Source organism: Macrobrachium rosenbergii, chromosome 12 (assembly GCF_040412425.1).
Source record: "Macrobrachium rosenbergii isolate ZJJX-2024 chromosome 12, ASM4041242v1, whole genome shotgun sequence".
Lineage (NCBI taxonomy): Eukaryota > Metazoa > Arthropoda > Malacostraca > Decapoda > Palaemonidae > Macrobrachium > Macrobrachium rosenbergii.
Window position 1 is genome coordinate 98,882,181 of NC_089752.1, and position 12,971 is coordinate 98,895,151.

Here is a 12,971-nt window from a genome sequence, read left to right on the forward strand (position 1 = left end):
CTAAAAGCCAACCCTTTAGAATGTTGAGAGTGGGATTGTCACTGCATAGCCGACCCAAGTTGACCCAGATACCAACACATAAAACTTATCAGTATTCTGATCTGTCCCTTCCCCTTACCTGGGACAGACATTTGGATGGCACGGTCAAAAGGGGTAAGGATAAGAGGTTGAGTGCCACTCCCTTAAACAGCTTAAATGAACTAAGCTGTGTAAAATAACCATTCTATGAGGCCAAGTGATCGCGCTGAATTGTTTTTCCACAGGACAGCTGGGGAGATGCAAGCATAAGGTCAAGACACCTGGAAGATGACACATCTTGGGCATGGTCACCATACGGGCCCCTACCCTCGGCAGATGCCTTAAAAGGAGCCAGGACAGGAAGATCTTGGCAGTTAGGTAGACACACGTGGGAGATCGCTACAAGACACTGAGAGAGAGAGAGAGAGAGATTTTCCCCCCCCTCTCAGGGGGGGTCACCACCTAACCCTCCTGACTTGGATCTAGTTCCTTCGTCACCACGTGAACAAACGTTCCATGTGAACTAGTGTATAGTGCCACGAGTGCGATCGCCCTTCATCATTCTTCACCAGAGCCCCCCCATGGTAAAGTACAAATGAAGGCTTTTCAGTCACAACATTTTGCCCTTTGAAGTGTTTATTGAGTGCCAGTATATCTCTGTATCCATTGTGCCATTTTACCCAGTGCTATTTCAAGTGTTTTGTGTTCCAGTGTCAAGTGTTCATTCATTCCTCGAGATCTTGGCACCCTCAGTGCAGTCTCGATCCATCTGTATCCTTTATATTTTCCCTTACTGGCGTGCAATCCTTAAATCTCTCTTGCAGAGGGACCCATTTGCCTTGGACTCTTCTTGGGCTGTGCCTTGCAACCATTCAAGTCTCCAGTAGGAAGACCTCCAGGCTTTGCAAGCCTCAATATTATTTGCTCTTCCAATTTTTTTTTATATCCTTTTATTGTAAATACAGTTACATTAGTTAACTCCAGTGTTTACGTAACATTCCCTCATGAAGTAGAGTCCTAAGCTCATATGAAACATCCCTTTTTTCTTTTCTTTTAATGATTCCCTGGACCGTAAAGTCAGATTTTCAAGGCCAAGTGAATAAAATTCTGTTGCTGACCTGTTAAAAGTGTTCTACAAATCCAGAAAACCAGGGAAAATCATAAAATCATCCTTATGATTTAATTTTCAGTATAGCATCTATCATCTTCTGTGGGCTCAAATTTAATGCATACCCCTTTACACTTTGCAGCTTCTGAGACTCTTACTAAATTAGCATGGGTAGATTTTGGCAGTTTATTTCTGACTTTAATTTTTGTAAGATTTACCTTGGAAAATATTCTCTCTGCATCGGCGTTTGAACAAGGAAGTGTCAGTATGTTCAAGACAAACTGAGGCAAGAACGTTGAATAGTAAATTGTCATCATTACTCAATTTTGATAGTCCAATAAAGAACACTAGTGGATTCCTTGTTTAAGTTCTTCCGGGATGGTAGTCCTAGAGAGACGTCGCCATTCATCGTTTAAATTCTTTACATGAACTTCATCTATAATTCTAGGCACCTCTTTTACCAAGTTATATAACAGTGTCCACATTGAAACATCAGTTCTTAAGCAGTTGGACAGAGAAAATATGCTGCAAAATTTTAAAATTTTTTAATCAAAGGGAAATCGGTTCTTCATTTCCTTGCAAGCTATTACCATGAAATGTCTACACCTTGTTCTTATGTCTTTTATCATGGCCACATTTGCTCTTACTTCTGGTGTCTGCAGAAGCCCATGAACCTTTGCTCTGAGTTAAATGTGTTCTAAAGGAAAGAACTTTCTCTCTTCACTTGAATACAATTCAGAAATGGCAGTGTTCCTTGATGCATAGTGGTCATAATAGCATTCTAGTGCTTCCAAATATATGGTCTTACATATTCTTATAATAGGTGTATCATGGGCTCCTTCTGGAAAAAGCAGATTAAATTTATTAAACCTTTGGATGGATAAAATCTAGAAATGTATAAAATAAATGTGATGAGAAGGGTCTTTGAGTCCATCATATATGTTCTTGGATGATATCAGCCTATCCTCCAGATATCTGTCAGTAAAATGTGGAGTAAGTAGTTGCCATTGCTCTAAGACACGAGCTCCAGCCGAGTGAAATGACAGCCAGTGGATTTGCTCGGCATGCAGTATTTTGTGTGGCTCAGTGTCACAAAATTCTTGAAATTGAGTGAATTTGCTTTTCCTTGTAGCACTGTGAGAAATAGCTGTAAATTGCCCTTGGTAAGTCCTCATAAATCCGAGGTAGAGTTTTTGCAGCATTTGATGTGCAAGTGAATGGAGTGGCAAATACAAAAATTATCCCTGGTGGTGCAATTCTCAGTCTGCTAGTCAGAGTTATAATCACCTATGTTGCTGGTACCATCTGGGCAAAACCAATTAGATTTTCAGTTGGAATGCCATTATTCATGGAATAATTTTTCAGTAAGACTGAACAGATGCTGTCCTGTGCAACCTTCATTTGCCACACCATCTGAGCTGTAATGGATGCTCAGCAAATCAAGCAACCACGTCTGAATGCACTCTGCATTTAAGTCATAATACTTTACAACCACGGCACATGCTTTGGAAGTGCTTATATCGGTTTTGTCGATGACTAGAGCGAATTTAGTCGTCTTCGGTGTTAACAATTTCCTGCTGCACAGCCTTACCCACTTCCTTTATAACAACTGATGTTGCTTTTGTTCTTTTTAATGTTATAATTTGAATAATATGTGGCTCTATGAAGATGTTTTTCAGTAGATCAGTTAAGTGGTCTGCACTATTCATGGCTATTATGCTCGGCCAAAAAGGTAGCCACTTTTATCTCTGCTATTGTCACTAAATTATCCTTTGGCTTGGTGCTTGCTGTAGCTGGTGTTGCAGTGGCTTCCATTAGTGGCATCCTCTATGAATGAATTCTTGATAACCGATGTCGCTTCAAACTTGTCTGCTTGAAACTCAGTTTTGCAGGCTTTACAGTAGGCTTTAGTAGGATCTTCAGCTTTTCCTAACCAATCCCGAAAAAGTTCATTTTCAAGCCAAGCATCCCTGAAGGTTCGTTTTGCTGACATGTTGGATCTGATTGTGGAAATAGCCAAATTTGAGATTCACGCTAGAACATTCTGAGAGAGCGCACCAGGCTTAGATTAATTACATCTGCTTTGATCAATTACAATTATAATTTCTTTGTCGGTTACTCAATTACAATTAACAGGAAGAGAGAGAAGTGCTAATTATACATAGTTACAATTAATCAGTTTTACTATAAATATGTACATTTAATTACATTTTATGGATGCAGTCACAAATTAAATGGCTAATAGAGTATTTATTATATGAATTTTGAAATAATTCCAGGTAATTATAATTTTCCTGTTTCTAAACGGTTAGTTACGTCATTTTTGTAAATTTCAGTTACTCCCAAAAGGTGTAATAAATTACATTTCAATTAAATTACAATTGCTCCAAGCCTGATGAACACTGTCTTTTGAGGTTTACCTTGGCTTCCGATTCGACGACACTTTTAATATGAGCATTTCAAGGGCCATTAGATGCCTAAGTTAAGCCTACTGAACAACAGTCGTCTGTACTATTTGGAATAACAAGGCTATCTTCAATATATATATATATTTGCTTACTCATAACAAGAAATTATAGCCTATTAATTCCTATGCCAGTTGCAACAGATGTGCGAAACGGGAAGTTTGTGAGAATCCTTCAATATCCGAGTGCAAGTTTCAAAGACCCTAAAGGCTATGTACCACTGACATAGAAGGTTACAACCAAAAGATGCAAATAGTTCATTTACTATTTTGAATTTTAATTATACATGCAGTACCAGTGTTGCCAGATGGGCCATGTAAGAATCTGCTAGATTGGTTCTCAGAAATGGCTAAAAATTAGCTAGACTTTTTGAAAAAAATGCCAGAAAAATGGCTAACTTTTATAAGTAACAGTATCAAACAAATATAGATAATATATACTGAAACATTGTCTTTATCCTCGTCATTGGTCTAATCCATGGTTTGCTAATATATCCAATGGTCATTTTAGTTAATTTCCAACAATCTTTTGATAGAAATAGGTAGATTAAAAATACATAATCTAGGCTGATCCAGATGTTTAAAAATTTCACTTTCTCAATAAATAACTAATTTTCTCTTTATAACTACATAATTTGAATTAAAATCTTAGTTTGTACTTTTCATCTACACTTCTATCAGTAAATTTAAAACATCATCATCATCATAGCTGATGAAGTCGAGGGCATGTTTTGTTGTGGTCTCTGCCTTTTTTTTTTTTTTTTTTTTTTTTTTTTTTTTTTTTTTCATTTTCATCATCATCATCATGTCCAGCACATTATTTGGAAATTCATATGAATACCAAGTATGTGATGTGCATTTAAGTCCATGTCGAACATGAAGTAGTGTATTGATTGTTTCAATTTTCATTTTATTTCTGAGTTTATTTTTTACAAGATTCATTTCACTGAATACCCTCTCCACTTCTGCATTCGATTGAGGTAAACTAAGAATAGTTAGAACAATTGAAGATAGTTCATGAAATGGAGAACAGTTTGAAGAGTCTCGAAGTCTGTGGGCTTCTGCCCAAAACTTAATGGTATCTTGTCTCGTTCCATTTCACTAAAGTTACATTGGACCACTGTATTTCAGTCTTCGTAATGTTGTCTTCACTAATATATAACATTTCTAAGATTGGACAATATAATCTTTTATGACTCACAGTGTATTTGAAACAGAAAACAAATGAATCTTGTTTATTACATTTACATTGTCTGGTAGTCTCTGGCGCAGTTGCTTTATTAGAGAAATGAGGAAATCAGAGCAACGATCTTGCAGATTTTGACCTTTGCTTGGTTCAAGATTTAGTTCTGTCAATTTCTTTCCAGCTGCATACCCAGGATTTATTTTAGGGGATTTATATTCTTCTAGATTGCAATTAAATGTATCAACTTGTTGAGAAGGAAGAACAATTCTTATTAAAGATTCAATCAAATGCATTAAGTCTTGAAATAACTTTGTCGGATCACAGTCACGTGATTCGAGTTTATTCACTCATTGAACATCAAAAACAGACTTCATGAAATTAGAGCAGTGGCTACCCCTCTCGCCTTCAAGCACAATTTATCCCTCTCGTCTGTTCTTCAATTGACCTTTTGAAGGTGTAAGTCGATCTTCGCATCTCATTATTTGAAAGAAGTAGAGACAGTTTTTGAAAAATGCTGAACCTTTAGCAGTGGCTGGCTTGCTGTCAGGGGAAGAAGCATAGGCGAGATCCTCTCTCTTTCCTGTCTCGTGGCCTTAATGTAGGGTGTAGAGTTATTTGGGGAGCCTGGGGGTACTTTTTACCTGGAATACCCACCAGTTCTTTGGATGGGCAGTGGTTTGTCGTGTCAGGACGGGCGATGGTGAATTCTGGTTGCTGATTTGTGGTACTGCACACAGGGCAAGGGGAACTTTTTTCCTGCTTACGTCTTGTCAGCGATCAGACACATCCTCTGTTGCAAGACTTCCACTGATGTAGAGGAGACTCTCGGGTCCTCGACGCGCCACTACAGGTTAAAAAAGTAAGTATACCTTAGTTTTACCAGACCACTGAGCTGATTAACAGCTCTCCTAGGGCTGGCCCGAAGGATTAGACTTATTTTACGTGGCTAAGAACCACTTGGTTACTTAGCAACGGGACCTACAGCTTACTGTGGAATCCGAACCACATTATAGCGAGAAATGAATTTCTATCACCAGAAATAAATTCCTCTAACTCTTCATCAGCCGGCCGCGGGAATTGAACTTCGGCCCATCGAATGACAGTCTGAAGCTCTACCAAGTCGGCCAACAAAGGGCTACTACAGGTTAAGATGAGCACCAACCAGAGGCAGTATTCTCCTGCTGTAGTGCTCTTAGCGGGTAAGAAGCAACAAGCATTGTTTCAATGCTAGCCATTCTTTTCTAGTTAAAGTCATTACTCCTTTAATGTTTTTTGAATAGATCAGTCCATTCATCCCACCCCCTTTGCAATGTCGGAGTCAGCTAAGTAATTACAGTACTTGGTAAGTTACTTATATAAAAATTACATTTTTTTTATAATAAAATTAAGTTTTATATATATACTTACCAAGTAATTACTGAATCAGAGACCTTCCTCCCTCCCCTTTTTTCATGGAATGTGCAGCAATAAAATAGAATGATGCCGCTGGCAATAAGTTGCGCCGACACCCCCGTTGCAGTGGACATGACCTGTCACTCCCCCCTTTGCACTTACTGGACGGGAATCATCATATGAGTATCTATTAACAGGTTTGAGTGATGGATGGGATAACTCATATGAGTATTAATATTACACACCATTCAGTTTGAATGAATGTAGCAGGAAAGATGTTCATTGCACTTCTGTGGTCCATAAATGACTTGCAGCAACTATAATAGCTCAGCACAGGAGAGACATTGATCAGTATGCTTTGAGATTTCAGAGGGTAATGTATTGCCTCTCTGCAGCTCCAGGATATCCTTTTGTTTATTTGCCCCTAAATATACCCAGGGATTGCTGTTGGTCTTAGGTGCTTATCTTTTTTGATAGTATGTCAGCTATAATTATAATTTTGCAAAGAAAAGTGCAAAGAAATGTTAGGAAAAAAACATGTATACCTCACCAAAAGTTACTGCCTATCCCGATCTTCGTAAATCTTGTAATATACCCAGAATTTGTTACTGATTTTAGTTCTTATCTGTTATGATATTGTGCACGCTCTAATTATTATTTTACAAAATAAAATAAAATAAATAATTAGCAAAAACATGCATAACTTGGAAAAATTAACATTTTTATGAATGTCTTGTAAAAGAGGCCCCACACAGGGTTGTAAGCAGTCACTGTCAACTTTCCATAGAAGGTAGGGAAAAATTCTGAGATTTTTTATTTCATACACCATGTGCGTTTGCATATCTTCCTCTTTACATTGATGTGTTTTCCTTAAATTGGCCAACCTGAAAGTTTGCCCAGTCGGGGGGTGTGCATGATATATATTTAGCCTGTCCCTTAAGGGTTAATGTTATTTAAATGAAAAGTAGATACTTGGGGAGTTTTTTTCACCATAAATATTTCTAGTTAAAAAATTAATAGTTTATGTTGTAAACAAATTTACAAAATCTCGTCTTTCCAATTGTTTAATTTAGGTAAACAATTACAGTACAAGTCCAGTAGTCGGGACCAACAAGTGCTCCTTAATGTCCTGTAAAGTAGGTTTCTTCTTAAATTGTTGACTATGAAGTGAATAACAGGTCAAGACTCCATAACGACTAACATAGGTCAGAGCACATGCATATTATATACTAATTACAGTATTGTACTTGTATGATTGGATTTTTTGAAGACAGATTTTCATTTGATTGTTTCAGGCTGCTTACAAAGCAATCAACCTCAACCTGAGTGATGATGAGGATATTTGTGTGGATGAACCATCAGTGAAGGTAAGAGTCTCTCTCTCTCTCTCTCTCTCTCTCTCTCTCTCTCTCTCTCTCTGTGTGTGTGTGTGTGTGTGTGTGTGTGATAAAACCTTTGATCAGGTATTACAGTGAGTTTTACCATGTAAAATAGGTTTTTTCAATAATCTTAAATTGTTGGCTGTGAAGTGTATAACAAGTCAAGGCTCCATAACGACTAACATGGATTAGAGCACAAGCTTATTATATACAGTAATTATAGTATTGTACTTGTATGACTGGATTACCTTGAAGACAGATTTTCATTTGATTCTGTTTCAGGCTGCTCGCAAAGCAATCAACTCCAACATGAGTTATGTTGGTATTTGTGTGGATGAACCAGCAGTGAAGGTAAGTCTCTCTCTCTCTCTGTCTCTCAGATAACCTTTGATCAGATATTATAATGAATTTTACCATGTAAAATAGTTTTTTCACTAATAATCTTACTTGTTTTCTTTTCCATGACTCCTCATCTTTGGATGTTAATATGTCTTACACACACTAGGAATGGGCTGGTAGTGAGATGCAAGGAGATAAAGTTGAAGTTGCTGAATTTGATGCCCTCAGAAGGAGGAGAAATATTACGCCTGGGGAAAAGACCTCAGACAGTAACTTTCGTAAACTAGATCAAGAACCTTGTCAAGAAACATCAGATGACAAAGACGTTGATGTTTACAACAGGGATGTTGAGAATGCATGTGAAAACATCCTTAGGGAAGAAAGGGAAGAACTAGATCGAGAAGATTGTCAAGAAATATCAGATGGCGAAGATGCCGAGGATATGTATGACGCAGATGTTGAGATTGACCATAGATCTTGGGAAACTCATGATTTGTCAGATGATGAAGATGTGAATATAGATAACAATTTTTGGGAAAAATTAGATCAGGGCTGTGTTTGTGAGCCATCTGACAACGAAGACGTTGAGGATGTATACAACGATGTTGAAAATGCATTTGAAAAAGTCCTTAGGGAAGAACTAGACCGAGAAGATTGTCAAGAAACATCAGAAGACAAAGATGCAGAGGATTATGATGAGGATGACAGTACATCATGGGAAACTCAGGATTCGTCAGATGATGATTATGTGATTGTAGATGACAGTTTTTTTGAAGAAATTAATCGGGAGCGTATTCTTGAGCCATCAGATGATGAGGACAGTGAGAATATATATGAACCATTTGGTGTCTGTTGTTCATCATTGCAACATTCTTTGAAGAATTGGAAAATGCCTCATGAATTTCCAGGAAAGGTACTGTAAATTTCTGTTCTTGAAAAGCTTTTGTGATTTTTGAGTTTTGCACTTCCATTTCTTTTGAGAATTAAGAAATAAAACCACTTCCATTTCTTTTGAGAATTAAAAAAATAAAACCTTTCAGTTATTGTTCCTACCTGAATACAGACCCTCAGTCGTTATATGTGGATAACTTTTGGCGAAGCTGGAAAGTCTGGCTGTTAAACTTTTGCAAGACAGTTATGGTAACAGTTACATATGGTAAGGGCAGAAGTACCACCCACCCAACCGGTATGCATTCAACCTTTTCAGTTTACTTTTGGCAGCAGTCTCGACAAGACGTGCATTTCTTCCCTGTCCTGCCGTTCAGCCTTTTTTCCGCTTGTATATTTTATCAGGTTTTCTTAGCTAAGGACAGATGAGGAAATTTCTCATGTTCCTCAAGAACTTATTGCGGTTAGGTGTGGTGGCTTACTTAGTCTAGCTTAAGTAGTTGAGTTCTTAGCTTAGCCTACCTAGTTCGAACCTATCTTATCAAACCTGTTCTTCAATATTCCCGAAGCATGTTCTTCAGATTTGTGACTTTGCAAGGAAATGATTTTCCCGTTCTTCAAGGGTTTAGGATTGGGTTAGGTTAGGCTGGATACAATTCCCATCCTACCTTTATCCATCCTAGTCCAACCAGGCTGTTTGCGACTCAATATCCAAGTTTTTCCTGTGCATACAAGCATTAAGATCAGTCTGTAAGCTTTACGTAATGTAGCTCGGGGATGGCACCGTGGTGGTTCCTTAGTCAATTGAAAGGTGGGGGTGGGTGTCCTATCATCAAAAGGCAACTCCTTTTTTGAGTAGCTTACTGAACTTGAGTCGTCATTGGGGAACTCCACTTAGGAATTCTCCTCTGTTGACGATGCACATTCCATTAACAGTACGGTACTGGGACATCTCTGTCGACGGCAACTCCTCTTTTGAGTAGCTTACTGAACTAATGATATCGTAGGTGATCTCATATGACGTCTCCTTTGTTGACGATGCACATTTCCATTGAGTACCAGGACATCTCTGTCGATGTTCCGAAGTCTGTTGACAGTAGAGTACTTAGCACGCATCTACATAGCACATCTATCATAGGACATCCATGGGGTTATCCCATCATCTTCTCTGTGTACAGTGCTGATGAATGGGGTTGCAGTAGCAAGGTCGACACAGATGTCTATCAGACACATTCCAGGATGAGGGATGTATGTCAGACAAGTTCTGTCACTGGAGTCTGTGCCCATGCACAGGTACAGAAGTTCTACTTCTTTGGAACGCGAAGTGATTGAGCATGTCTACTTTCCCTTATCAGTTTCTACTACCAGATTGGTTTTAATACCAATAACTTGTGTTCATGAAGAACTTTTATGATCGTGGAATTTTGATCGATGATACTTAGCTATGCCAAACCCCTTTCACTTCTGGTATCGATGAGATCTTACTGATAAGGAGAGTGGAGTGGAGACACTGATCTCTTTCTTTTCTAGATGCCTTCTCCTCTACCGAGATAGATAAGAAGATAAGACCCATCAGATGTTGGACCTATAGAATACATGTGACTGAAGTATTCCAACTGATATAACATTTTGAATAGTACACTAATTTATCTTTCAGTGGCGTACCCTTCCTCTCTCTAGCTAAAGGGGAAAGGAATGATATCAGACATGTATTGTTAGATACCTTAGGTTCTTGCCTGAACAAATATATCTATCAACTGGTCTGGAGATTGTCCTAAAAAACTTAATTTCAGTCAAGGAAGGGTATCTGGAGCCCTTTCCTTGGTCCTCATGCTGTTACATTACTCCTGTGAGGAGTTGGAGATGCAGGCAGTAATTGTTGCTTACAATCCTCAGTATGATAACTATGACACCACAATACTAACATAGTCCCCAAAGTTCCTAGCATCCTTACATGTCAGGTCTGTGACAGTGGTAGTACTCGGACAGACAGAAGTACTTTCTGTACAATGGCTGACAAGGAATCAAAAGCGAGATAGCACTCTTTGGATGAAGTTAAGGGATAGGATGGTTGATCTTGACTTCCAGTTCTTGCTCAACCTTGAAAGAAGATTGATCATACGCTTTCTTCTCTCGATTTCCTATTGTTGGCTCTGTTCTGATCTGCTTATTCTGCTTATTTGAAGGTGATCGGTTAGGTTGATTGTTTTCCTTCGATGGTCCTGTGGCACCAAACAATATGACTTCTGTGTTATCCCCATAATCTAGTCTTTGAATCCAAAGCTAATGACTAGTTTTTTAGCTTCGAGCTGCCCCGAAAAACGGCAAAGGGATCCTTTCTCTAGCTTTCAATCCAAGCTAATGACTAGTTTGTTAGCTTTAAGCTGCCTGAGAAATGGTGGCAAAGGGATCCTTTCTGTAGTTTAAGAAGTGATCATCTGAGCGTACTGTAACATTTCCTACTGGACATCAGTACATTTCGGGTAAGATCTATAGAAGGCTAAGTCATCCATATGTCTGCCACATTTAGAAAGGACATGTAGTTCGAGTACTGGGATAGAATGTACTGTATTTGTGAAATTCATGTTCATGTCTTCTTACCTTGGAGTGTTGATTGTAGGCAAAGGCATCATTTCTCTGCCTTGGGGAACGACCTTCCAAATGTACCCTTCCATTTCCTGGTGGTCATCAGTACGTTTGAGACATCTCTAGTGGCCACAGTTATCCATCAGTATGTGGCATTCAGGAAGAACCCATCGATCTGGTATCCTAGCAATTCACATTCTTATCCTTTTACCTTGGGTTATAGCACTTGGGTCCTTGGATCTGTGGTGGATACTCAATAAGTCATATAGTTTACCCAGCTGTCAAGGACAGATTGTATCTCGCCTAAGGTGTGCGGCTCCAGGGAGGTGTGTGTTTTCCATCCTCTTCCAATGGAGAGAGGAAGAGTGAACAAGCTGTCACGAGTTGGAATTGCGTGCATGCCGGTGATCTGCATGACTTGAGTATCCAATCTATAATCCAGTTTTGTTTGGATTAATAGATGCATTTCCTACCTTTTCTCTAACAAGGAGAGAGAAGGACTGACTATGGACAAGCCAGTTGGTTGTTTTTAGCTACATAGTCTTTTGACATTGTGGGTTCATCTGTACCTTTCAAATCAAGGGTTTTCATACTTTCCTTTGATTCGAAGTGCCCAGAAGTCTGGCAGTTGAACATCACACATGTTCAACAGATCGGAGGTATGGTATCTTTCCTTTGCTCTTTCATGACCAGGAAGAGAATACCAGGTGAGCCTAATTATATGTCAGTTCAGATAATTACTTGGAATCCTCCCTTCAATGGAAAGTCTCCATATGTAAAGACTAGAGGGTTTGTGTTCATGTAGGAACAAATGACAGGTATTTAAATGACTTGTATTTTTCCTAACATACAAACCTGAGGTCTCTACATAAAAGGCCCACCTCTTACTACCCCTCATTCTTTTACCAGGGCTAAAAGGTAAACTGAAGAGAATGAATGCATATTGGTTTGATGGGTGATATTTCCACCCCTACCATAGGTAACTGTTACCATGGCTGCCTTGCAAAAGTTTAACGGCCAGTCTTTCCAGCTTTGCCGAAAGTTATCCATATGTAAAGACCTCAGGTTTGTATGTTTGGAAAAATACAACTTAATTAAAAACTCATTTTTCTTAGATTGGTTTTGTGCTACTTAATTATTTTCCTTTTCCAGATCATGCAAGCAGCGAAAGCTCACGCAGAAGTGTTTGGCATGGTAATACACAATTTATTTTTCTACTTTCTTAGCATTGTCTGTGAGTTTGCCTCTAGACCTGTATAACTATGTGCACACTAAGAATAGTTATACATGGTTCAGTCAGTGAAAATAATTCAAATGATCATTGGGGCCACAAATGTTACATATTACTAAATTGATACTTTTTGTTCATAGGCTTACCTTTGCTGTTTGCCAGATGCCACTGTGTGTTCACAGTTTTGTGCATTTTGTTCAAGTTGCCAAATTGATGAAAGTCCTGCTATTCTTGGTTGTATATAGATATACTGTGAAATCTCGCTTTGACGGACTAATGGGGAAGGTCGTCCGTTAAAGCCGATAGTCCATTAAAGTGAAGCATTGTGTCCTAAGTGATGTTTATCGTTAGGCTAGCCTCAGCCTAGGTGTGATAACCAC

General features: G+C 38.6%; 1 protein-coding gene across 1 annotated transcript in view; it reads left to right on the forward strand.

The window, feature by feature from the left end:
• LOC136844153 (uro-adherence factor A-like) overlaps positions 1-12,971 on the forward strand; it is a 137,946-nt gene that overhangs the window by 33,077 nt on the left and 91,898 nt on the right. The window contains exons 2-5 of the mRNA XM_067113166.1: positions 7,464-7,535; positions 7,830-7,898; positions 8,053-8,799; positions 12,513-12,554. Of these exons, the coding sequence (XP_066969267.1) occupies positions 7,464-7,535; positions 7,830-7,898; positions 8,053-8,799; positions 12,513-12,554 (930 nt within the window). The remainder of the gene's footprint in view (positions 1-7,463; positions 7,536-7,829; positions 7,899-8,052; positions 8,800-12,512; positions 12,555-12,971) is intronic.